This window comes from Myotis lucifugus, unplaced genomic scaffold (assembly GCF_000147115.1).
Source record: "Myotis lucifugus unplaced genomic scaffold, Myoluc2.0 scaffold_8, whole genome shotgun sequence".
In the NCBI taxonomy this organism is placed as follows: Eukaryota; Metazoa; Chordata; class Mammalia; order Chiroptera; family Vespertilionidae; genus Myotis; species Myotis lucifugus.
In genome coordinates, this window is record NW_005871056.1 from 4,233,908 (window position 1) to 4,259,709 (window position 25,802).

A 25,802-nucleotide genomic window follows, 5' to 3' on the forward strand; every position below is an offset into this window, starting at 1 on the left:
GCAACGGCGCCAACACTCGCGGCCAGAGGTGGTCCTGGCGCTGGGGGTTTCCTGCGGGCCTGCCCTCGTAGGTCCCAGTTCCCGGCGGCACCCAGGGGATACCCAGGCGCTGCCTCTCCTCCGCCCGACCCGGAAAGGTATGCGAAAGGTGATGGTTTCAGGCTGCCCGGTCGGGGTCCGCATCTCTGGACTTCCAAGCCTTCCACCTCCTCACTTCCCCCGACTGCACACCTCCCGGATCTGCTCCAGTCTCCTGAGAATAAGTGTTAGTGCCCCCTCGATATATGTGAACCCACTTGAGAAAACGTAAATTTAAGAAAAGTTGAGGCAGTTGTGTTAGTTTTACTCTAAGGTTAGGTGTACCTTTACAATTCGATTCCTCCTTTAGCAGAATCCGGTGTCCAATCTGCTTTCTCTCATTTATCATTACCGGGAAGAGAACAACTTGGCTTCAACTCGTGATAAACACTTCTTCTCTTGTCTTTTGTCCGCGGCCAGATCAGCTTCACTGCCAAGAGTCAGTCTGCAGAGTGGTAATCTTTCACCTTTCTCACAGTTCCCATCCAACTTTGTAAATTTTCTCTCCTCCCCCTAAACACTCCTACTCCCACAGCTGTTGTTCTGCTGGACACTTATTTGCCCTCACAAAGTTTATTGAACACCTACTATATGCCAGGCACCCAGGGATACAAAGGTAAAGAAGGTGTGTTCCAGGCTATCAAGTTCATCCACAACCATTTTTTTTAACCTCTCAACCCTCTTTTTTTTTTTTTTTAATCTTTTTTGTTGAGATTATTACAGATGTCCCTCTTCCCCTCCGCCCTCCATTGCTCCCTTCCATCCAGTTCCCGCCTCACCCCAGGTCTTCATCAGGCTATTGTCTGTGTCCATAGGTAATGCATACATGCATATAAGATCTTTATTTAATCTCTTCCCACCTCTCCACCCCCCTTCCTTCTGAGAATCGTCAGTCTGTTCCATTTCCATGCCTCTGATTCTATTTTATTCACCAGTTTATTCTGATCATTAGATTTCTTATTCGTTTATTTTGATTTTTAGATTCAATTGTTGATAGGTATGTATTTGTTGCCATTTTGTTGTTCATATTTTTGATCTTTTTCTTTTTCTTCCTCTTCTTAAAGAATACCCTTCAACATTTCATATAATACTGGTTTGGTGGTGGTGAACTCTAGCTTTTTCTTGTCTATGAACCTCTTTATCTGACCTTCAATTCTAAATGATAGCTTTGCTGGGTAGGGTAATCTGAGTTATAAATCCTTGCTATTTATCACTTTGAATATTTCTTGCCACTCCCTTCAGGCCTGCAAAGTTTCTGTTGAGAAATCAGCTGGCAGTCGTATGGGCATTCCCTTGTAGGTAACTAACTGAGTTTCTCTTGCTGCTTTTAAGATTCTCTCTCTCTTTTGCCCTTGGCATTTTAATTATGATGTGTCTTGGTGTGGTCCTCTTTGGGTTCCTCCTGTTTGGGACTCTGTACTTCCTGGACTTGTAAGTCTATTTATTTCTGCATCTGACTCGCTTCACCTGTGCGCCAGTAGGGGAAGTTTTCTGTGATTATTTCTTCAAATAGGTTTTCAATATCTTGCTCTCTCTCTTCTTCTGGCACCCCTATAATGCAAATGTTGGTACACTTGAAGTTGTCCTAGAGGCTTCTTACATTGTCTTCATATTTTTGGATTCTTTTTTTTCTCTTCTGGGTGTTTTTGCTTCCTCATATTTTCAAATTGTTGATTTGATTCTCAGAATCCTCTACTCTATTGTTGAATCCCTGTATATTATTATTTATTTCAGTCAGTGTATGCTTAATTTCTGACTGGTCCTTTTCTATTTTTTTGGAGGTTTCTAGAAGATTCTTTAGTAACCTTATAACTGTGGTTTTGAACTCTGTATCCAGTAGTTTGCTTGCTTCCATTTCTTTCATTTGTGACATGTTTCTTTGTCTCCACATTTTGGCTGCTTTCCTGTGTTTGTTTCTATGTATTGGGTAGAGCTGCTATGTCTCCTGGAGTTATAGATTGGCCTTGTGTAGTAGGTGTCCTATAGGGCCCAGTGGCTCAGTCTCCCCAGTCACCTGAGCTGGGAGCTCTAGGTGCACCCCTTTGTGGGCTGTGAACACAGTCTTGTTGTAGTTGAGACTTGATTGCTGTTGGTGTCACTGGGAGGAATTGACCTCCAGGCCAATTGGCTGTGAGGACCAGCTGCGACTATAGTGGGAGAGCTGCTGTGCAGGAGACACCCCTATGGAGCAGGACTTGCTTCAGTGGGACTTTGGTGCTCTGAGTCTGCCCCTTGAGTGTGTTGCTTATGGGTGTGAAGAATTGTAATCCGGTAGGTCTCACGCTGACGACTGGGTTCACTGGTCCTTAGGTCTCCAGGGAGGTGCAAAGTCAGCCCCTGCCTGGGGCCACCCAGCAGGAGCTACAGAGAGGTCTGCAGATTCCTCCTTTTGTATCAGGTTTGGAAGTGCCCAGACGAGGCCCAGCTATGGAGCAAGGAAGGCTGGTGCTGGTGCTGGTGCTGGTGCCGGGTCTTGGGTCTTTTATTAATAGGTTTGTGGCTCTTTGACCCAGCTGCAGCTTGTCTGAGGTTTTAGCCTGAGCGAGGACTGGCCATTCATATGCAAAAACTGCTGCACACAGCTTTGATGGGGTTGTAAATTGGATGAGGCGGAGACTTAGGGAATCACCAGGGTGGAGCAAACAGAAATGGCTGCCAGTCAGCCCTGTGACCTGTCCCAGCACAGGAACAATGATCCCTGCGAGTACCTCTGTCCAGGAGAAAGCCACCCCCAAGTTCCTGTCCTGATGCCAGACAGTCCAGTTTCTCCTCGTATGTGTCTGTGTCCCCCAGAGCCTCGCCCTGGTGATGGAGCTCAGAGGAAGCCAGACCTTGTAAGTTCAGTTCGTGGTGCCGGCCTTTTAAGAGGAACAGCTGGGTCTCCAGCAGCCTCTGTGTCACTGAGCCCCCGTGAGCACTGGTTTTTACAGCCTGTAGTTCTTACTGCCCATAGGGACTTCTCTTACCAGCTCTGGGACCCTGGGCTGCGGGCTGGTGTGGGGCTGGGACCCCTTACCCCTTTGGGCGGCCTCCACAGAGGCAATCTCCCTCCAAATTAGAAAAGCGGCCCACTTGGGTGCCTGCCCAGCCCGTTCCGAGCCTCTGCACCTCCTACCAGTCTCAGTGTGCTTTCTTCTTTACTTCTCTATTTACAGGACTTTCATTCAGCCAGCTTTCCGGCAGTTCTGGATGATGGTGGTTCTGTATTTTAGTTGTAATTTTGATGTGATTGTGGGAGGCGGCGAGTGCCGGCATTTGCCTACCCTGACATCTTCTTATCCACAACTTTTTGAGGTGGGGGCCAGGGTACCTTGACAGATGAACAGGCCGTTCTAGAATCGGGACCGTGTGGTACATTTTCAAGCAACCAAGTAGCTCTGTGGTTGCATGGAGGACACTCATGTAATGGATGGCCTAATGGTGGCCTGGGAAGGGAGCAGCAGGGCCGAGTCTGTGAGTTTGGGCCAGAGGGAACCTAGTCCCAAAGTACGCTGTGGCCTGAGCCAGACTGTTTAGAGGCTCTGTTTAAAGGTGGGTTTAAAGGTGTTAGGTCCGGGCCCACAGGAGCCAGGCCAAGAGATGTTGTGAGAGTTTAGGACATTCTATGACATTCTCTCACAGCGGGCTGAGACCAGTGTGTCTGTGTCAGCGCGGAGGGCGTGTTTCTGTTCTCTTACATAGGGCCTGGGGCAGGGTTGCATCAGCCAGCTGGGGTAGCTACCTGAACAACAGGACGCCCTTGAAAGATGGCAGGATGTCTGGTGGGTGCAGAGGGACGCGCCCGGGTGGGTTGGGTGGTGTACCTTATCTTGCTTCTGCAGGGGTAGGCCGTTGGCTTCAAGCTATGGGAAAAACTTACAACACTATCGTTCAGAAAACATGTCCAAACGGGAGGCCAGGGGGAGTACACCCCAACGGAATGCTCATTTACAATTAGGAGCCGCTGGGAAAACGGACTTCTCGGAACCGTTCTGTCCATTGCTAAACATGAGGCTTCTATCTCATCTTTCTAGGAAGGAGAATTGCTGAGTGGTCCTAAGGGTCCTTTTCAGTTGAAAAGCTATGCATCTGTACATTATTTTAATGGCTTAATTTGACCAGAAAGCCTTTTGTGCCAGCAGAGGAAGCAAATAAAAGATGCATTTGGAGGCCTGCTCCCCAGTTGTTTTTTTCAGCAGATTTTACTAATACTTTCTGTGAGCTTGATAATCACACTTAATTTTTTGCTCATTCAGGGATTTTGAGGTATCAGCCTCAGCTCTGAAGGTCCAACTTATGCTAATGTTGTTTTAGTACTGTCATGAGCACATAGCCACCAAGGTGACTTGTTGCTTTCTATTTTTTTTCCTTCCCTCCCACCCTCCCTTCCTTCTTACCTTCTTTCTTTCCCCTTCTCCCTTCCTCCCTGTAACACATTTATCTTCAGCTAATATTAAAAATACAATTTTAGGTTTGAACTGCTTTTTAAAACCTTTTCATCCTTATCCAAGGATATTTTTTTCCATTAATTTTTAGAGTGGAAGGTAGGTAGGGAGGGAAGGAGAGAAAGAGAAACATCATTGTGAGAGAGACACATAGATTGGTTGCCGCCCGTGCCCTGCCCGGGGATCGAACCTGCAACCCAGGTCCATACCCTTGACCGGAAATTGAACCTGAGACCCTCTAACCACTGAGCACACCGGCCATGGCTGAACTGCTTTTGTGACACTTCTTGTTTCCAATCCAAGGAGATTACTCTATAGATAGTGTGTGTAACTGAAACTTTAGAAACTGCGTCAGAATTTGCTTAGGATGGGAAAAATTTCATTCTGAATCCTCATCGCTTTTCACATCTATTTTAAGAAATGCAAATTCCATGGTTTAAAGTCCACAGAAGTGAAAAAGTCTAAAGAAACCAGCACCATGCTCATTTCTGGTTTAATCTTAACTCCATATTTTGTTCATCAAAATAGACATATGGTCGGAAAAAAGACTGACAAAAAGGCTGATGCCAATGTATAGATTTAAGGAAATGATAATGTTCTTATATTTGAGTGTTTTTAAAAAAGTAAGTGGGGAGTATATATCTTAAACAGATTGTTGATGGGAAAATACGTATACATTTCAGAACTTGGGGGGATTTGAGTGTAACTCGGTTTTGCCAGATGTGAATGTATAAGGGAAGGCTCTCTTCCTATGAAAGACGGTCTTCTATTGGAATCTTCGGTGTTCCCACCTTGTAACATTTTCCTTTCAAGTTGTTAAAGTTAACCAACATAGTGCCGTTCAATCCACTAAACAAGGTGCAGGTGTCACTGCCAAAAATGTATGCTTTATGTTGGGAAGAGTTTAGCATCCTTTAGACCTGATCCCTGCACTTTCCTATCTTTAAGGCATTGACTGGCCCAACTTGGATGAATTGGACCATCTCCTAGGAGACTTGAATGTTAAGTTTCTATAAACAAAGAACCCAGTTCTCTGGCATTTGGAGCCATGCTGAAATTCCAAGAGGCGGCTAAACACGTGAGTGGATCCATAGCCGCTTCCACTTATCCAAAGACCTTGATTGCAAGAAGATATGTGCTTCAACGGAAACTTGGCAGTGGAAGCTTTGGAACTGTCTACCTGGTTTTAGACAAGAAAGCCAAGCGAGGAGAGGAATTGTAAGTAAAAATACTTTTTTTTTTATTGTCTAAAGTTTTACATATGTCTCCTTTTTCCCCAGTTGACCCCCTCCCCCCAGCCATTCCCACCCCGGGCAAGCCCCCACCGCCCCAGTGTCTGTGTCCATTGGTTATGCTAATATGCAGGCATACAAGTCCTTTGGTTAAAATACTTCCTGCACATCTTGACTTGGATGCCCATATGTGCAACTTTTAGCTGATTAAAGCTACAGAGTACTCTTCACTTCGCTCTTTACATGAAAGAATTTAGTAAGAGATAGAAAAGCTCCTTGAATGGTGTCTTCAGATAAGATTTTTAAAGGCATTTCAGCAGGTGAGTAAAGTACCCAAATGACTTAGAGAAGGGAAATGCGATAGATTATGTGAAAATAAGACTTTTCTGCAATCCAGACTCTCACTTACAAATTGCTTCAACTTAACTTGATCGGGACTTCTTGAATGATAGAATAAGAATTGTTTATAATGACTGAGTTTTAGAAATGTTATGAAATGTAAACAATGGAAATTCACATTTGAGGTGACTAGGGTGTACTAAAGGAACTATGGCATTAATATTCTTTGCCTTTTTTCTATGGAGTTTTTCAAAATCTGTGGTTAGACAGCCCTCAAATTGGATATTTAAGCCAAACATGGTTCCACCTAAAATTAGCTTATTTTGCCTTGGCCAGTGTAGCTTCGTTGGTTGAGCTTCGTCCCATGCACGGAGAAGTTGGCCGATAGATGTTTCTCCCTCTCACTCTCCCTTCCTCTCTCTAAAATAAATAAAATATAGATATCATATTGTCTTACATATAATTATCACTCAGTAACAGTTTGAGATTCATCTTATAAACAATCCAAGTTAAGAAATAATTAAAGGAAGCCTAATAAAACATTATCTAATCATCACCCAATAACTTATAATTGGAACACTCTATTAAACAGAAGTTTTTCTTTTGCATTCCACTTTTAAGAGAAAAATCTGTCAAAGAAATCTGATGTCAAGCATGCAATTTTGAAAACTTCTTCAAGGAAATTTCTAGAGATTATAAAAATTCTGTATTCTTTTGTAGCTCTATAACCATTCAAAAGAAATTGCTCCTCAGAATGTTGGGCATTTGAGCTGTATCCCATCATATATATATATATATATATATATATATATATATATATATATATACACACACTCACTCACACTCACACACACACACATACATGCTCACCTGAAGCTATTTTTCCATTGATTTTTTTTTTAGAGAGAGTGGAAGGGAGGGGGAGAGATAGAGAGAAACACTGATTGGTTACCTCCCGCACACACTCCAACCAGGGCCAGGGATGGAGCCTGAAACCTAGGTACGTGTTCTTGACGGAAATCAAACCTGGAACCCTTCAGTCTGTAGGCCGATGCTCTATCCACTGAGATAAACTAGCTTTTTTTTTTAGATTCTTTCCCTAGAGTGTTGGTAGTTGAACCTTTAGTTTGTGAGCAAAGCACATAAATTAGCACCACGCATTCTCGAGCAATTTAGTTGGGTAAGGTTTTAAATTCTGCTTTACGTATTAGGCCATAAACACAGGTTAATGTTAGATATGGGTAGAAAAATTAATTCTTCTTTTTTAATTTCTATAATTTTATGAATGCTGTTCCCTTAATAGGTCAGAGTAGATCTGACACTCCTTTTGTTGTTTACGGACACACCCCTAACCTTTTGAGATAATAAGGAAAAGGTATCATACCTTTACATACCACACTATCCCTTGGTATTACTTATTAAAGGAGTGACTTAGGTAGGCCATGAGTCTAAGATGGTCTGTAGGATACTTATTACTAGCCTCTGTGAAATATAGGTCCACATATGCACTTTTAGATTAATCAAAGAACTTGACAAAATGGAACAGTTACACAGTGTTTCTAACTTTTCCATCAGTGCACTGCAATTTATCATTATGCCACTTGGGGGCACCATTCTACCACTGAGATGTTTCATATACTGTGAATTTGTGAATTTTAATTACAAGGTAATTACCACGTTCCTTTACATTTTTATTGACTTTCTGTTTTAGCTATGGAATAAAAATAAAAAGGCTCTACAGCCATCCCACATGATTAATTTATGTTTGAAGACAGTTTTCTTTTTGGCATAAATATCTGGCATTTCTGTTTTATCACAGTAGAGTAAAATTAAACTTAAAATTAGCAGAGAATGGGATAGAGCTTTTTACTTTATTTTATTCTGCATCGTGAAATTCATAAAACAATATTTGAGAATATTTTCTTTCATAATTATAGAAACTCTGGTATAATGTGTGTAGAATGTTAACTCATCCCTAAAGGTTGTTCTAATCCTAGCTCATAATTTTATGTTTTTATTAATTTGTCCAAAATTTATTTAAAAAAATTTTTTAATCAAACTAATGAAGAACCAAGCTCCATTCACTAAGAAGTAATGGGCATTCTGGGTCTTTCAACTGGAGCATATTGGGCCAGTTATGAATTATGGCCACATTTGCTGAGATTCTCAGTTGTAATTAGGAAAAAAAAAAAGGACTTCATCCATTTCAAGTTTATTTCTGACACATTGAGAAATGGAGAAATTGGTTTTCATATTGTAAGAAATGAACCAAAGAGCTTCCTTTCATGAGTACATTTTCACTATTTATAAAAAAGGACATTATTTCTTCTTAGAGAATTAATACATTGATTATAGTAGTCTGATGGTGTCAAACAATTAAAAATGAGTAATAGAAAAAAATGAGTAATAGTTCTTACCGGAATGCATGGATTTTATATTTGAAATAAGCTTTCAGCGACTCAGAATGTGGCAGTAATTTCTATTTAGTAGCCGATAGCCTTCAGCAAAGCTAGTGTTTGTGTATTGCACCTACTAACAACTGTTCATGGATTTTCTGTGTGATTTATGTAATCATTTTAACGTATCCTTACTTTGAGTTTTGAGTTTTGATTTGTAAGCAGAACATCAGTAGATTTAGTGCATCCAACCTTGAGCCCTGTCTGTGTACACTTATTAAAGCTATTATTTCTATATTATGACCAGGAATTCTCTCCAGTGGGTATCTGTGAAGGGAAAATCGGGTGATCGAGTGGGCTGAGTTAACTTAATAAGATTCAGTGGTCTCTATGGTAGAGGGTTATGAAAGCAATTTGAGGAAACCAACGATTTCTTTCCATTTTGCTGTTTCAGATAAGTGGTTTTTTTTCAGTGTTTCATTATAGTGATCAGGTCTCTGTTCCTTAAAATCTTCAGTCTTTTAAGAGGGATTATAACAGGAAAGAATATTAAAATCTCCTTTAAAATAGCTTGTGTTGCCCTAACCATTTTGGCTCAGTGGATAGAGCGTCGGCCTGCGGACTGAAGGGTCCCAGGTTCGATTCTGGTCAAGGGCATGTGCCTTGGTTGTGGGCACATCCCTAGTAGGGAGTGTGCAGGAGGCAGCTGATTGATGTTTCTCTCTCATCGATGTTTCTAACTCTCTATTCCTCTCCCTTCCTCTCTGTAAAAAATCAATAAAATATATATATTTTTAAAAAGTCACAAGAGAAAAAAAAAGCTTGTGTTCTGCAAGATCTTGTGCTTCGGCTCCTCCTAGGTAAACCTGAAAAGGATAAATTTGAACTTGTACTTCATTGTGGGCTTTGCCAGCTCCCTGTCTGGGATAAAGTCAACCTCTGAGACCCTGGCCATCTTACCACATTGAAGGTTTGGGAGATGAAAGGGTAAAGAAGAAACTGCAGAGGCGCACAGTGACGTTGACTTACCTGGATCGCGGTAATGACATTGATATTCTGGGGCAGTGGTCGGCAAACTGCGGCCCTCTGAGTGTGGCTCTTCCACAAAATACCACGTGCGGGCGCGCACGTACAGTGTGATTGAAACTTGGTGGCCACACTGAAGGGGCCAAAGAGCCGCATGTGGCTCGCGAGCCGCGGTTTGCTGACCACGGTTCTGGGGTAAATAATTTACATTTGCCTGAGGCTGCTTTGCTGCACGTATTAGCATAAAAGAAGCTATGGGCTTTTTATCTGGTTTTTAATATTTACAGATGAGAAATGACTAAAAAAATGAAGTATTTTGAGATGCGTAGGATGCAGGGAAACCCTCAGTTTCATCGTGGCTTGGGCAGGGGGCCAATAAAAGCCGGCTTTGAACACTGAGTCACCAACAAGCATTTAGAAAGACGTCAATAGCATGCAAAAGTCTTTTTTTAAATGCTTAAAATTATTACTATTGTTTGAAAGAAAACAAAAGTGATTTATTTAAAACAGATGGATTGTCGACAGGAAAAGAGTTTAGACAAATTACTATAATATATTTATTAGATTTTCAGACTAGCAGTTTAAATTCTTTATTTATCCCACTCCGTTATTCTGATGTATTGCTTTGGTGGATTTGTGAGTAGGGAACCTAATGGCTTTGCTAACACTGAATAATATACCCCCAGGAAATAAGGAATATAATTCTTCATTTAAATGTATGAGATGGGGGAATATCTAAGCAATTTTAGTAAGTAATAATTTTAAAAATGTAATTGGGTATGCTGGTCTCTTTGTCACTGCTGACTACCCCAAATTTTAAAAACACAAGATTTGTGTAAGCCTATTATTTAAAGTATTATTTTGTCTCATTTATTCAGTAAATAAAACAAAACACTTTAAGGATGAGTGTGTAATATGTAAGAACAAAACTTTATGGATGTAGTATAGTTAAAGTCCACCCTTCACACCCCCCCCCCCCCAAAAAAAAGACTTTTTTGGTGAGATGTATTATAGCAAAGACTGAGCTGATTTTTAAATATGTATATTTTTATTGATTTCAGAAAGGAAGGGAGAGGAAGAGATAGAAACATCAATGATGAGAGAGAATCATTGATTGGCTGCCTCCTGCGCGCCCCCTACTGGGTGTCAGCATGTGCCCTTGACTGGAATCAAACCTAGGACCCTTCAGTCCGCAGGCTGACACTCTATCCACTGAGCCAAACTAGCTAGGGCCTGAGCTGATTTTTAATAAACTGCAGAGAAACATCAATAACCAAATTCAGGATTTGTATTGGTTGAATATTTGTATTTGTATTGGTCAGAATATTTTGGGGGACTAACTTTAATTTCCTGACCCCAAAGTGAGCATGACACTGTCAAGTGTAATCTGTAACGAACCCTTCTTGTTCTTGGTTCTGTTCAAGCAGCCTTCTTGGGAGACTTTTTCCACCAATAGTTTTTGGTGGGTCAAACAGCCCAGCACTCTGCCTGGCACACAGCAGGGAGTTCTGTACCACCATTTACTCCCACAGGATCAGCAAGGGAAGCATCTTCTCTCTCAGTCCCTTCATTCTGAAATGACCTGGTTCCCTTTTTGACATATGCATTGACCCGGGAGTAGGTGTGGGCAGATTTTGGCTGGCACCCACCTTTATAACGCTTTTGAACTGAAAATTTGAATTGTGGTATCATCTATCCTATATAATAAAAGTGTAGTATGCAAATTGTCCCCTCCACCGGGAGTGTAAATTGATACTCTTATCCTATGTTCTAGGCTGCCAAATTTCTAAGAGTGGAAAATTGGGGATATTGAAACTTTGATTAGAATGTGTTTGGGTGCCAGTTTTCTCAACTTCTCCTATATGTGATAGGCACTCAGCATTTTAACGAAAGTTTGATTGATGTTCCTAATTTCCTATCAGTTTGGATTTGGAGAAACCCTTAAAAAAAACCAAGCAGCTATACCTGCGTTCCCCAGGGGAGATTTGAGGAAGATTTGTGGCATGACAGCGCTTCCTTCCCTCTCTCACTGTGTCTTTCATCTCATGGGCCTTGCAGAAATCAGATACTGTGGGTTTCGGCCAAGATCAGCCCATCCACTTTTCACAACATTGGGTTTGCTACTTGTTGATCAGCTGCTTTTAATTCATGTGCCCTTTCAGAGATATTTCAGCACAATGATGATTGCGCTCTAAGGAGTAGTTTTTATTATTTTATTTTATTTTTTTTAAAATATATTTTACTGATTTTTTACAGAGAGGAAGGGAGAGAAATAGAGAGTTAGAAACATCGATGAGAGAGAGACATCGATCAGCTGCCACCTGCACATCTCCTACTGGGGATGTGCCCGCAACCCAGGTACATGCCCTTGACCGGAATCGAACCTGGGACCTTTCAGTCTGCAGGCCGTCGCTCTATCCACTGAGCCAAACCGGTTTTGGCTAGTTTTTATTATTTTTAAAATTGTTTTAGAAGTGAAAATTACAAGAAGGATCGATGAGTGATGTGATTTGCAAGGCCGTTTAACATCACTTAGGTAGTGAAGCATTTGGATGTTCGATATGGACGGGACTTGACACATAGGGGAAGTTGAATTTTAAGTAAGCCTTGCTATCTCTTTCTTTTTAAGTCCTCATCCGAGGATATTTTTCCATTAATTTTTAGAGAGAGTGGAAGAGAGAGGGAAAGACAGAAAGAAATATCGATGTGAGAGAACCACACATCAGTTCAACACTAGTTTTCAGTTCAACTAGCAAAGGTTGTCCTCAGCTGATGTCAAATGCCCTGGTCTGATGGGTGAAGAGGTCAGGGCTCCGTATTTCATAACCACACTTGGACAGACACGAGGGTACCCTGTGGGGACTTATACTTTATACAATTTCAAAAGGCACTAATATGGCCGCTCACTGAAAAGCCCACGCTGGGAGGCGCTAACTACCCGGGCCTCTGCAGCGTGGGGTAATTGTGGGGTGTCCCCTCCGCTGCTGCCTCTGGCTCGTATTATGCTATTAGCGAGGCTCACGCCAGGATTCCTTGGAAACTGTGTGCCCGCCTGAATAATTCATTGCCCAGTGATCAATTATTCATAACTCATTATTACAACTGCAATCGAACCTGAAGGCGGAATCATTCTGCCACTTAGGCACCTCCAGATCCTCAGGAGAAGGCAGTAAGGATTTAAGGCCTCGCAGTCCCCGCTGCCTGTTTGTTTCTCTGAAGGGATTCCGGAGGGAACAGCCCTCCAACGGAATCAGAGTTGATGAAAGCAGTGAGGAACTGCCCCCTGCTGGCCGTGCTGCATTGGTTCAGCCGCTCACGCTGTTTGTCTTTTGAATTCTGGCCTTGGTTATGCCTAGAAATAAAATTACAGTTTGAGAGAACTTGGGAGACATTTATGGCACTGTTGGTTTATTGAATCACTCTAAGAGGTAAACAAGGATACAGAACTTGTTGTTAGGATATCTTTTCAGGGATAAAATGCAGGTACTTGTAGTACATTTTATTGACATTAGTCATATTACATTTGCTTGTTCCATCAAAGAAATGTATTTTTTTCAATTTATTAGACCATAGCTTTCATAGAAAGAAAAGTCATGGTTTTCACATATGTTATATAAAAATCATAAAAGTGCTGTGAAAGTACACCCAAAAGAAGCCTAATTATTTTTTAATCTTAGGAAATGTGATAGGAAATGGTTTGGCTTAAGCCAGACTGATTTATTTTATAATCATCATTTTAAAAACTATGTATTAGAAATAATTGGAGAGTTTGAAACTCCAGTTGTTTTGGGCTGTGAAGCAGCGGTTTGGTTTGTTGTTAAGGTTTGGCTTATCCTTGGACACTGGTATTGAATAATGGGCAGAAGTCTGTGACGCTTCTCATTCTGAGTTGCCATTTCAGTGTGGTGGTACTTTCTGTGTGGTCACTTCCAAAAAGTAAGTCAGCATAGATTTTGAGCATGAGAGTTCTAAGACCCTGGGGTAAACCTTGCTATGTTATCTTTTTATTATTATTTTAAAATATATTTTTATTGATTTTTTTTAGAGAGAGGAAGAGAGAGAAACATAATCGGCTGCCTCCTGGACGCCCCCTACTGGGCATTGAGCTGCAACCCAGGCATGTGCCCTGACCGGAATCAAACTGGCAACCTATCGGTGTGCAGGATGACACCCAACCAACTGACCCACACTGGCCAGGGCAACCTTGCATGTTTTAAAAACCCCAGCCTGTAGGTAAAAATCCCAAACTGTTGAGCAAGCATTTTTTAAGTAGAGGTTACAGATATGTTTGTGTTGGTTCTCTAAAGGGAATAAAGGCTAAATGTTTAAGCAAGTTTTAAATTGCCTAAACCCATACTTGGGACAACATATGATATCCCAGGTGACCCACCAAGCAGGAGTTTAAATGTAGATTTAGTTTTACTATTGTGAAAATAGACGGGTAATTTAAAATATTTTTGAAGATAAATGTAAATGTGTCGTGAATGGAGTGAAAATTCTGCATAAATTTTTATTTTTTTAATATTTTAATGTTACACATTTATATGACTTAAAAAATATAAAGAGGTGTACTGGTTAAGTCTCCTCTCATTCTTGTCCCCTTCTTCCCAAAAGATGACCAACTCTTAAGAGTTTCCTATGAATTCTTCCAAAGTTGCTTTATGTATATACTAAAGGCCTGGTGCACGAATTCGTGCATGGGTGGGGTCCCTTGGTCTGGCCGGCGATCGGACCAATTGGGGCCATCTTGCCCAGTCCCGATAGGGGCCGATTGGGCAGGCTGGTCGGGGGGAGGGACCACGGGAGGTTGGCCGGCTGCAGGAGGTTGGCTGTGGGAGTGCATTGACCACCAGGGAGCAGATCCTGCGCTGAGCGTCTGCTCCCTGGTGGTTAGTGCACATCATAGCAACTGGTCGACCGGTCGTTCAATCAACCGGTCATTCAGTCGACTGGTCGTAATGGTTGCTTAGGCTTTTATATATATAGATAAGCAACTCTGGAATATAGATTCTTATTTTTGCCCCTTCTGATAAAAACTAGCACATTACATATTTCTGTTTCATGCTTTTCTTCATATGCAAAAGTATCTTGGAGATCTTTCTGTGTTAGTAGAGAGAGATTGTCTCCATTCTTGGTTTTACAGCTGCATAGTACATTCCATTGTATGGCCATAGTATAATTTATCCACTTTCCTGTCGATGTGCTTTTGGGTTGTTTTTAATCTTTTGTTATTAAAAATGCTGCTGCAGTGAATAACCCTGAACATCTGTCATTTCACAAACATCACTATGTCTTGTGTGACTTTTAAAAATAAAGCATGAGATTTCAGAGACATGTCCTGCTTTTGGCAGTCCCATTCCAGGCGTAGGAGTTGGCTCCTCTTTGCTATTAGGTGTATTTTTGGGGAGCACTAGTTATTGAGGCCTAGTGATGAGATGAGTTTTCACTTTCTGAAATAACTTGAAGGGTTAGTGACGACGATGATCCTTTGCCCCCCTGTTTTCCTGGAAGTGATATAAGAAAATGTGTAAATCTGGAGACAAAGTATTTATAATCAAAAACCATGCTGTAAATTTGTCTAGATTGCTTGCAGGCATTTTATATAATGAAACATTTACAGCTGTGATTTTTGGAATAGGCTCAGTGTCCTCTTACCTTAAGCACTAGAGCACCGACTGCTGCTGCCTTTGAAAATGTTAATGGGTGTTCTGTATAAACAGGAGTTCCAGCCCTGGCCCGTGTGGTACAGTTGGTTAGAGCATCATCAGGTGCACCAAAGGGTCTCAGGTTTGATGCCCGTGTGCTGGAGGAAACCGATAGATGTTTCTCTCTTACGTCAGTATTTCTCTCTCTCTCATTCCCTCTCTCTAAAGTCAATGAAAAACATATCCTCAGGTGAGGATTAAAACAAAAAGGGGAGGGGGGAAGTTCCATGATTAAACAAGTTTAGAAAACACTTGTTTTCTACAATTGCGTTCCACTATTTATTTTATTTTATTTTGCTGAAGGACTCTTCAGAGCTTTAAATTTACTGGGATAAATTGTAATTCTTCAAGAGCTTTTTTCAAATTTGTTTAACTACTGGTCTCCCTTCTTTTCGGGCCCTTCTTATTAGTACTAGTGTACCAAGGAGCCCAACTTAGGCAATGCTACCCCTGTTGGACACCCATGAACACCATGTTGAAATTAGTGGTCATAAGCATATGTGTTATTTAAATTTACAAAAGATTCAGTAAGGGGAATTAGAATAAGAGTCACTATTTAAAAGTCACCGTTATGAACAGCAGATGGTGGTAATGTAACATGTAGATCAACTATTAAGCTGCGGCTGTATTTCCACTGGCAGTATTAATTCAGGGCCCATAATGTCATCTTCATTTAATTAGTCTACCAATATTTCCATATTACTGGTTAAATGAATAAAAGGCCAAAAATAGATCATTACCATGCTTTTAATTTCTTCCTTGGTAAAGCACAAGTCAGCTGAGAAATAAATTTTGAATTTTATTTTTTTTTCATCTTCACAGACTATTTTAACTGGCATGAAATCGGTTTGGTGTTTCTTATGTATTAGATGCACATTTCCTGGTTTATGTGTATACAAAAATGTCTATGTGCTCTATCTGAAAAGAAAAAGCCATAATTTATCCAAACTTAACTCTCCACTGTCCATGAGAATGGCAAAGTGCACTTTTGTTCAACAAGCATGTAGTTGGTGGCTGCCCAAGAGAGGAAGCAGCTACAGCCATTGTCTTCCGGGATCTGGCATTTGGGCTGAAAGTAGGATGTAGATGCAAATAGCTCTGTTATGAGGGCCAATGGGGTGAGAGAGATCATGGCCTCTTAGGGGTTGAGACACATCTGAGCCGCTTCCCTTCTTTTAAAGTCTATTAAAGACTTTCTAAAACAGGACAACAAGAAAACGGGGTATATTGAAAATTAACAACAAAAAATTAACACCAAAAAAACACAATGCTATGTGACTCTCCTAACAAGGTAATTATGGAATTATTATAAAATTTAATTCCTAGTGTATTGGGGTGGCCCGGGAATGGGGACTACATGGGAAGTCTTGTAGAGAGCACCTGTCGGAGCTGTCGGTGTGTCCCTGAGACAGAGGCTAGGTCACCTGGCTTGGAGCTCTTGTCAAAAGTCCATATTAAAGCCCTTCCTGAATCTGCAGCCCTGAGCGAAAGGCCATTTTGGCCACGTTCGTGATAAGCCCTGATGCAGAAGAGAAGCCTGGAGGGGCTGCAGGGAAAGAGGCTCATCCAGTGAAGGACATCTGGACCCACTCGTAGGACATGGGTTTTGTAACTTAGATTGAGGGGTGTCCCCTCCTGTGTGAAACCTTCAGAGGCGCAGTGGGGCAGCTTTTCCTCTCTGTCCCTCCCTCTTCCTCACTCCAAGGCTGAACTTACTTCCCCTCTCTTTCCAGAGGTAGCAGAAAGCCCAGCCTCCGGCAGGGCTGATGTCTGAATGAACTGGCCAGGCCATGGCTGGGCAATAGAGCAGAGAGGCCTAAGTATGGTTATTCAGTTCTTTATCTGGAGGGTTGGAGCTGTTTTACGGGGAAATAAGGGCGACTGTGGGTGGGAAGAAATGGCACCCGGGTTTTCCCATGAGGGCTCTAACTTCATTTCGCTGCCTCGAGGTCAGTAGGGATGCTTATGAAATCCCTGGCTGCTTCTCTTGGCTCAGTCTCATTGTGCGCCTTTCTCTGCTGGAGAGATTTCACACTGGGATGAACAGGCGCCCCCATGTTGGGATGGGAGTTCTCGGAAGGGGGTAGCTGCCCTCACCCCAGCCCTTGCAGACAGGGTCTCCCAGGATACCTTAGGAGTGAGGCATTTTCAAAGGGTTGTTTTATTTTCCAGGCTTTAGCTTCATTCCGTGCCTGGAAATATCTCAGTCCTTCAGCAGTGACTGGCTCACTCCGTGTGCTGTTCCCTGGCCCTCAGGAAATTCCTCTACGTGGAGCCGGAAAGCCTCCAGTTGCCTTCCTTAGTGGTTCCTCTCGGGGAGCAGATGGGTCTAATATGAGCTGTGTCATCAAGGGCCCCCAGTTTCTGCCTTGAGAGAAGGCAACAAAGGGGGTCAGAGCAGATGCCCTCCACAGGGGCAGGTACCCCCTCCTGTCTTTGGCCCCCAATTTCAGGGAAAACAGAACCAGCTCTGGATCAGGACTGTTTAGGCATTGAAGGGTCCCCTTTTCAGGCTGAGGGCTGAAAGCTGTTGGTACAATATCTGGATATTGCTTGTCATTATACTTTAAATAAATAAAACCCATTGACTCATCTCTATCTCTTGAAGTCTTAAAGCTTCCATTACAGTTCCCTTAAATAACTTATACTACAATATAGACAAGGCAGGGAAGTCACCCCATCTTTAGATCCTTAGACAGTCTAACCTGTTAGCTCCCTGATCTTCACAGATATGTCTGTCTGGGTGACAGGATTTATCTCTGGTTATAGCTGAGGTAATTGAGGAGAGGTGATTGGTTCAAATCTAAGGTATGCTAGGATACTGAAAACAAATGTAAGATTTCCTGTATCTTAATTGAAGGTTAACCATTAAATTTTGAAAATAAACTGGTGTAATTGACTAAGGATGAAGTATTTAATTTTCTTTTGTCTAAATTTTCTATGAACATAAAATTGGTCAAATTTGATCCTGTAAGTCCCATAAATTGTCTTTTTATATTGTTTTCCATCAATAATAATATAACTTTTTCCTTTGAGAAAAACAAAATATTTCAATAACATGATTTTATTTGATTTTATAATAGTTCTATGAAGATGCTTCAAATAAAAAATAGCATTATAAAAATTCCAGGTAGCTACAAGGCATTACTGATCTCTAGTTTAGGATAACCTTTAATTACCACTGCAAATGCATTTTCAGATTATTTTAAGGAGAAGTATTCCCATGAAAATATATTTAGCTCATTGAAACTACTAAGAATTGCTTCAATTTTATTTCAGCGTACTTTTTCTGGAGCTGGAGATTCAGCTGGAGATTCAAATACAAGAGGAGGAGATTTAGTTATTTTTACAGACATTCTTGAAGAGTTAGGGTAAATCTACCTGACATAGCTAGAATTTTGGAAGTGTAACCCATAAGAAGTAAAACCTGATTTTGAAATGTGATAAAAATCCCATCAGAGAGCTCCTCACTCACTGAAGCTCTGTCAGTGTGCTCCAGCTCTTCCTGATCGTCCCTTTAGGAACAGAATCAAAGTGAGATCCACCCACACCGTGTGAGGGGGGTGTGTTTAATAGCATTTGTATCAAAGTGTGCACACAATTGATTTCCATTTGGCCTTTTCTACTGACACTAGAAAGTTAATTTTTAAGTGGCCCCACTGGTGGTAGCATGGCTCTGAGCACCTGGTTTGCACCAAGAGATGAAGATGTTTCCATTCTTATAAATGCTCCTATGGCCTTTTGACTTCCTCATCTGTAGCCATGGTCCCGCACCCATTCCATGTCAAGAGCATTCATATAGGGGATTGACAGGTTTGAGCCCTGCCTCACTTCATCCCATGTATCAAAAGCAAAGTTGATCCAGTGACCAAGAATGAAGTTGATTAGCTTAGCAATAGTTATGTTTGAATAACACAGGCAGGACTGGCTACTTCATTTGTGAGATCCTAGTACCAAATGAAAATGCAAGGTCCCTTGAATTTCAAAGCAGTGACTGCAGAGCATTAAACCACGTGTAGGGCCCTTCTAATCGCTGGGCCCTGTGTGACTGCCCAGGTCCATGCCCATGAAGCCAGCCCTGAACACAGCAGGGGGATTGTGGCAGGTGCATAGGGGGTGGCAACTAGAGTCTCCCCCAAAATGACAGACCTCTGGCATAGTTCAGTAGCAATCAAAGTAGTTGAACTGTTTTGGTTCTGAAGGTTTTAAAATAATTAGCAAGAGCGAAGCCATTTTGTTTGAACAGATCTTTATAACCTCACGTGAAAACTTAGACATAAAGGTCTTGAATGCCACACTTAATGAGAGAAAATATGCTTTGTTTTGTCACTGTTCACTGGCTTTCATTGCTTTTCTCATTGAGGCAGTTTATCTAGTCTTCTGATGATTCACTGAGTTCAAGTTTATCTGGTAAATGTTCTCTGGATGAAGGATGATATGTTTAAGCATAAGTGTTGTTTCACATTTGCTCCATTTACTTTCCTAATTTTCCGTTACCTGAGAGCAGATTATCCTAAAGCCTGTACCTCAAGCTTTGATCTTTCAGCCATTAAGCAGTCTCATATTTTCAGGGTCCAAGAGAAATCTCCATTTCAGTATCCAGACAATGTCTGAAATTTAGCGAAATCAAATGGAAAGTATCCCTTTTTTCTGGTAGTTACCACTCCTGATTCTGAAAACTGGTAAACAGTGTCATGTGTGACTGACTTCTCTGTCCACCACCTATCGAGAGACCTGCCAATTTTTCCTTAAGAATCTCTCCAATTTACCTTGTTCTCCACTGTAATTTTACATCTGTAGCAGCTTCCTGACTGGTGGGCTACTCTACTCTTTCCTCAAGCTCAAGGCTGACCATTTTATAGAATACGATTCTTATAATGTCCCTCTCTTGCTAAAGATCGTACAGCTCTTGAATCCCTCCTGTCAGACAAATTTTAAATGAAGCCTCACACTTAACGGTATTCTATCAACTGGACCTTCTCCATCTGTCTGAACTGTGTAAATCATTTCCCCCAACATGACCAGTCTACCTCCTCTCCCTAGGAGAGGGTGCAAAGGCATTTTAGCCTTTAACCTGGGAGGTTCTCTGGTTCCGATTGCAAGGTTGCATAATGTCCTTTGTGGTGACTAGAGAGCTCCAGGGCTGATAGTGAGCTGCCAGGTACCATCTGTTCCTTCATTGTATGGCGATATATAAACTCACCCGCACCATGGCAGGGTTGGCTTCCTTTGAGGCCTCTCTCCTTGGCTTGTAGATGGCCACCTGCTCACGGTGTCATTACGTGGGTCTTTCCTCTGTGCGATCCTGCATGTGCCCGGGTGTCCCTTTCTTTCTTATTACACGGACAGCAGTCATATTGGATTAGGGCCCCACCCTATTGGCTTCCTTTTAACTTAATCACCTTATCTTCAAATTACTGGCTATATTCTGAGGCATTGGGAGTTGGGACTTCAACATATGAATTGGGGGTGGGAGGGAACACAATTCAGTCCCTAAAAGGGATGATGGAAATGTTCCACAATTAGATAGTGGTAATGATTTCAAACCTCTGGGAGTATACTACTAAAAACCACTGAATTGCACATGTTAAGAGAGTGAATTTTATGGCATGTGAATTATATTTCAATAAAGCTGTTATGAAGAAAACATAAAAACCAAATTGGATGTGGCTCTTGCCTTCAAACAGCTGACAGAGTAGTCAGGCCCACCAGGAAGTAAATAGGCACTTTCAACGCCTTGCAGGACATGCTAGAATCTAGATGGAGGTGCACGTAGCCCATTTTTATAGAATAGAAAAGACATTGTAGAAGAGAGCGTAGGAGTCAAGGTTTACATGAATGTAAATGGGCAGAGAAGGGGTGCAGAGAGGAAGGCATGGGAAGTAGTGACTGAAGGCTGGCATATGCTGTATGACATAGTCATTATGTCCCCTCTTTGTCTAATCTTCTCTTGGATAATATTATCGATGTTTTAACCACTGCATAGGGGTTACATTAATAATAAATTGGAAAATGCCTCAGCTTTAAAGTGAGACCCTTGTGCATTCATGTATCAATTTCTCCATTTACTTCACACAATTACCTAAACTATCAGTTTCAGTCTTCTCATCTGTAAAGTGGAGAAAATAACAACTCCTTTATGTGGGTTTAAGTATTGAATGAAAGCCACAGGGAACATTTCTAGCACATTTTCATAAGTTATTGCTCAAAATATATTTCTGTCCCTTTTGTTTCTCTATTCCTTGGGTAACCTGATTTTAAGACTCCGGAAAATCTTAATCATCATTCCTTGGGTAACTTCTGTGACATTATTTCCCTTGAAATGAGGCTTCCAGGCCTGAACACAAGGGGCCTAATGGAACCAAGGGTATTTATACTAAAACCTTTCAGACCTTTCAAAGTCAGCTTGGAGTCTCAGGAGCTCTTTTAACAGTCACATCATATTGTGGTCTCATATTGAATTTGGGGGGTGGGGGCAACTAGTTTTATCCCACACACCTTCAGAGTTCTTATAGATCAGCCATTCTACTCTTAAGTGGGTTTCACTCATTTTAGACTTGAGATTTTATTTTCCCAGCCATAACTGTAGAACTCCAGGTTTATCCTTGCAGAATTCCGCCTGGATGGTTTCCAGCTCACATTTCAGCTTCTCCAATCACTTTGACTATGTCTGTTGATTATGTTGCCTGCCTTGGTGTCTTCTACAAACTTGGTAAATATGTCTTTCTGGGTCTTCACCCAAGTCATTAATAAACTATTGGCGAAGATATTATTAGGGATGGATTCCTGGGGCATGACAAGAGGGAGCACCTGCAAAGTGGCCTGAGACCCAAGACGCTAGCCTGTTGGCCCACTTGTTCAACCCGCCATGAATCCAATTCACATGAAGGTCGCATCTCCCATATGAAAAGGCTATCACAAGACTCCTCTTGTCCACATCTGTTAACATGAATTTATCAGATGGGCTGAAATCATGAGATATGACTAATTCTCTCTGATCTACCAATCAAATAACCTTCTCACAGAAAGAAATGAGGTTAATTTAGTGAGGCTTATTCTCCATAGCCCAGGCGAGCCCCTGCTGGCCTCTGCTTCGTGCTCTAAAAGCACACAGCCACCTGCTTAATTACAGTCCTTCAACTTGGCCAGAGATTCATGTCACAATTGCTCTACAATTTCTGAAAGATGCTTTTCATGGAAATTGAAACATGTGCTTTCGGGCCGGGGGGGTGTTGGCAGGAGGGTACCTTTTTTTCCTGATTATTCATATCATCAGTCTTGGTGTACAGACTGTGTCTCACTGTGCAGCTCACCTAGGTCTGACTTTGTGAACGCAGGAGGCAGGATCCCATAGTGGTGAGGTTCCCAGGATTCAGAAGTGGGGTCTTAGTTTTATTATTACTGGATGGTTGCCTACTCTATTGACTCTGTGCCTTTAAGTGAGGGTCTGAGCCTCCCTTAAAGGCACAGTTTCTTCATTCCAAGAGTCTTCTCTCACCTTCCTCATTTCAAGGTGTCTTAGCACAGTGCCGGGTGCCAAATAACTGTTTCTTATATGGCATCTGCTATCGTCATAATTAACACCGATATTATTATTTTAGTGGTTGGACGTTTTCATGTGATTGGCCTTTGGTTCTCTCTTTAGGATATTCTTTCACTCTTTTAAGGTGCACGCTGCTTTCTTATAGTTTGTAACTATTTGTCTCTGCCCTCCCACTGAATTGCAAACCCCAGAAGGCAGAGGCTGTGTCTCAGACAAGCAGAGTGTCTGGCACAGCTCAGGTGCTCTGAATTAGAAACTGGAGTAAGGCAAGAGTTAAGAAGCTTTGCCTAAATTAGACAGCAAGGCGTCTTATTCCATATGTACATTAGAATCCTATTTCTGAACGAGTTCTATTTAAAATAACCACTGATGTCCTGTTTGAAGAAACCACTACTGCCGTGTGATTAAAACGAAAGGCAATTTATGTCCTGAAGGATCCACAGGCTGAAATACCCTCTTATGAGAGGCAAGAATTACATCTATGGCATGATAATCAATAGCAGCAGCAGCAGTGGTAATAATACATTCCCCGAAGTTTGGAATTAAATCTGAGCTCAACTGTAGCAGCCATTTTTGGCCGCATATGAGCGTTCTGCTTTTCCCTGCTTCCTGTTTCTACCGATTCCTGCCGGCCTCATTTTTTAATTTTATTATATGTTATGTCAGGTCCTCTGTGGAATGAGGCAGAGTATAAATACACAGGAGTAATAAATTGTGTAACAAGACACATTTGAAGGGTCAGTGGCAGCTGCACCTTATCCCTACTGGGAACAGAGCAAGAGGAAACCAACACAAACCACAGTTTCTAACACATGGGCCCAAACTGGAAGGGCCATTTTCCTAATGGCGCTTTAAAACCGACTGGTGAGGGGGTCTCCCGTGCGAGATCCTGGGGACTCCTTGGGCAGGTAGGATGAACTCTGCACGGCCTCCTCTGAGATGCAGCACACACTTAGTTAGCCAGGTTCCCCATTGCCCTCCTGACTCTGGAAAATGCAGCCTGTGTAATGAGAGACAGGCTAGACACCCGTCCCGGTCTCTTCCTCTTCTCAGTCGACAGTAACGTTTTTGTAGGTTACAAGTCAGTGCCTGAATCCAAAGCTCTCATTCAGGAAAACTAGATCCTTCTTAGCAGTAGATTCTAATTTGAGCTCTTTCGGTAGCTTAAGCCTTGGCTTTCTGATGCTTTTTTTTTTTTTTGGTATAAGCACTAAGCAGAAATATAAGACCCAGAATCAGTTGCTTAAACCATCTAATGGAAGTATGCTAATATATAGAGCTTTGTTTTCCCTCCTTTCAATCTCAAAAATTAAATAAAATGACAACCTGCTTTATGCTATAGTTAAATCAAAGAGAGAGATTTAGCACAAGTCCATACATTACAATTACCATGATGATGAATTAGAGACTGAAATTTAGAAATACAAACTTTTTGCTGTTTTGTCTGTCTTAATGTTAACTGAGGCCAACCAGCATCTACCTGCTACCAGTCTGATTAGGGGACTTTATTTCTCTGACACCCTAGATTATTTTTTCATTTTATTTTTGGAACACCAACCGTCTTCTTGCCTGGATCACAATTTAATTTTACTTTAAGCTGGGCTTATCCTGGGTCAGTTTTACGTAGTGAAGGAAATAGAGCTCTAATTAGTTTTTGTTGCTTCTTTAAACTCAATTTGTCTCTGTATCTTGATTTCATGGTGGGCTTTGCATCACACCTGGCTTTCCCATTGAAAGCCACAGTCCTGGTGTTGTTCTGTAATGTTCAAAATGAAAACCTGACAGGAATTCTGAATTAGAGCACTGCATTCTGAATATTAACCTAACACTCATTGTAAATGTGGAGCATATAATAGTCATAACAAAAGCTAACCCGATTATCTAGGGTGAATTATTCTTTCATATCCTCACTGACACGGTCATGCTCCTTAATTTCCTTGCTGATGTGAACAGGGTCTTTGTTTGCTCTCAGCTCAGTACCTTTCAAAGTATGAGAGAATGAATGAATGATTTGTTGCCATAAGTCATATGTTACCAGTTTTTGTTTTTGTTTTTAAGGCTTATTACTACTCAGTTACTTAACAATTTTGAGTCAAATGAGTTTTGCACAATTGAACTTATTAAAAACTGGCCCTTACATACATGAAATCACACCTGCAGAGTTATAGCACCCAAGACAATCTCGAAATGTAGGCAGTGTTCGCCTTCAAACCTCCTACTGCTGCGCTTGCTGTTTCCTCTCTTCTGTTACTTAAAAGAGGAAACGGCAACTTGTGTAATTTGTTATGGTGCCAGCAGTGAAACACTGCATGGAATTTGACACCACAACTGAAAATATAACCTAGTCAGGAGCCGAGAATAGCATATTTGCCAAACAGAAATGTCTGAAATACTTATACTCTTATTTGTTCTTTGTGTATTATCTTTATTATTACTTATTTAGCCTTTGCTTATTATCTGTATGGAATACTCATATGCTGCTAATAGGTTTGAGAACTAAATCAGTTTTGAAAAGCTTAGGAAATGGAATTTATCTATAGGTTATAATTAATTTGCAGCTTTATTATTCAGTATTCAAGACACTTTATTTTGTCTAGCCAACTTCAGGAATATCCTAGCCATCTTCAGGAGTATTGATAGAATAGACCAGAATTTAACATGGAGGAAATGTTCTTTATCTTTATCCCTGTGGAAGATGGTGGGGTGCCCTACCTGTGTCCCCTGGGCTATTAATGTTTCCTATCCAAGGGCCCAGCCTCCTACTGCCATCACCTGCAATTAATTGCGCCTGAGGCCTCTCTCTGGCCACTAGGGCCCCCTATATTCCGATATTATACATCTGTGTACACTATTATATCATCTGTATGTTGCATTGTGTGCTTATAGCCCTGTTTAATCTCCTTCTATCACCATTTTTAACCCCTTTTCCTTCTTCATTGTCCCCCCAGACACACACCCTCTGATAACCACCATACTGTTGTCTATGTCAACATGAGTTTTTTGTTTTTGTTTATTTGTTGCCTTATGTTTTATATCCCACATATGAGTGAAATCATATG

At 41.5% G+C, this 25,802-nt stretch overlaps 1 protein-coding gene across 1 annotated transcript in view; it reads left to right on the forward strand.

Moving 5' to 3' along the window:
- The first annotated feature begins 15 nt into the window (after positions 1–15).
- NEK11 (NIMA related kinase 11) overlaps positions 16–25,802 on the forward strand; it is a 152,687-nt gene continuing 126,900 nt past the window's right edge. The window contains exons 1-2 of the mRNA XM_023749322.1: positions 16–137; positions 5,451–5,720. Coding sequence (XP_023605090.1) covers positions 5,551–5,720 — 170 coding nt within the window. The 5' untranslated portion in view covers positions 16–137; positions 5,451–5,550. The remainder of the gene's footprint in view (positions 138–5,450; positions 5,721–25,802) is intronic.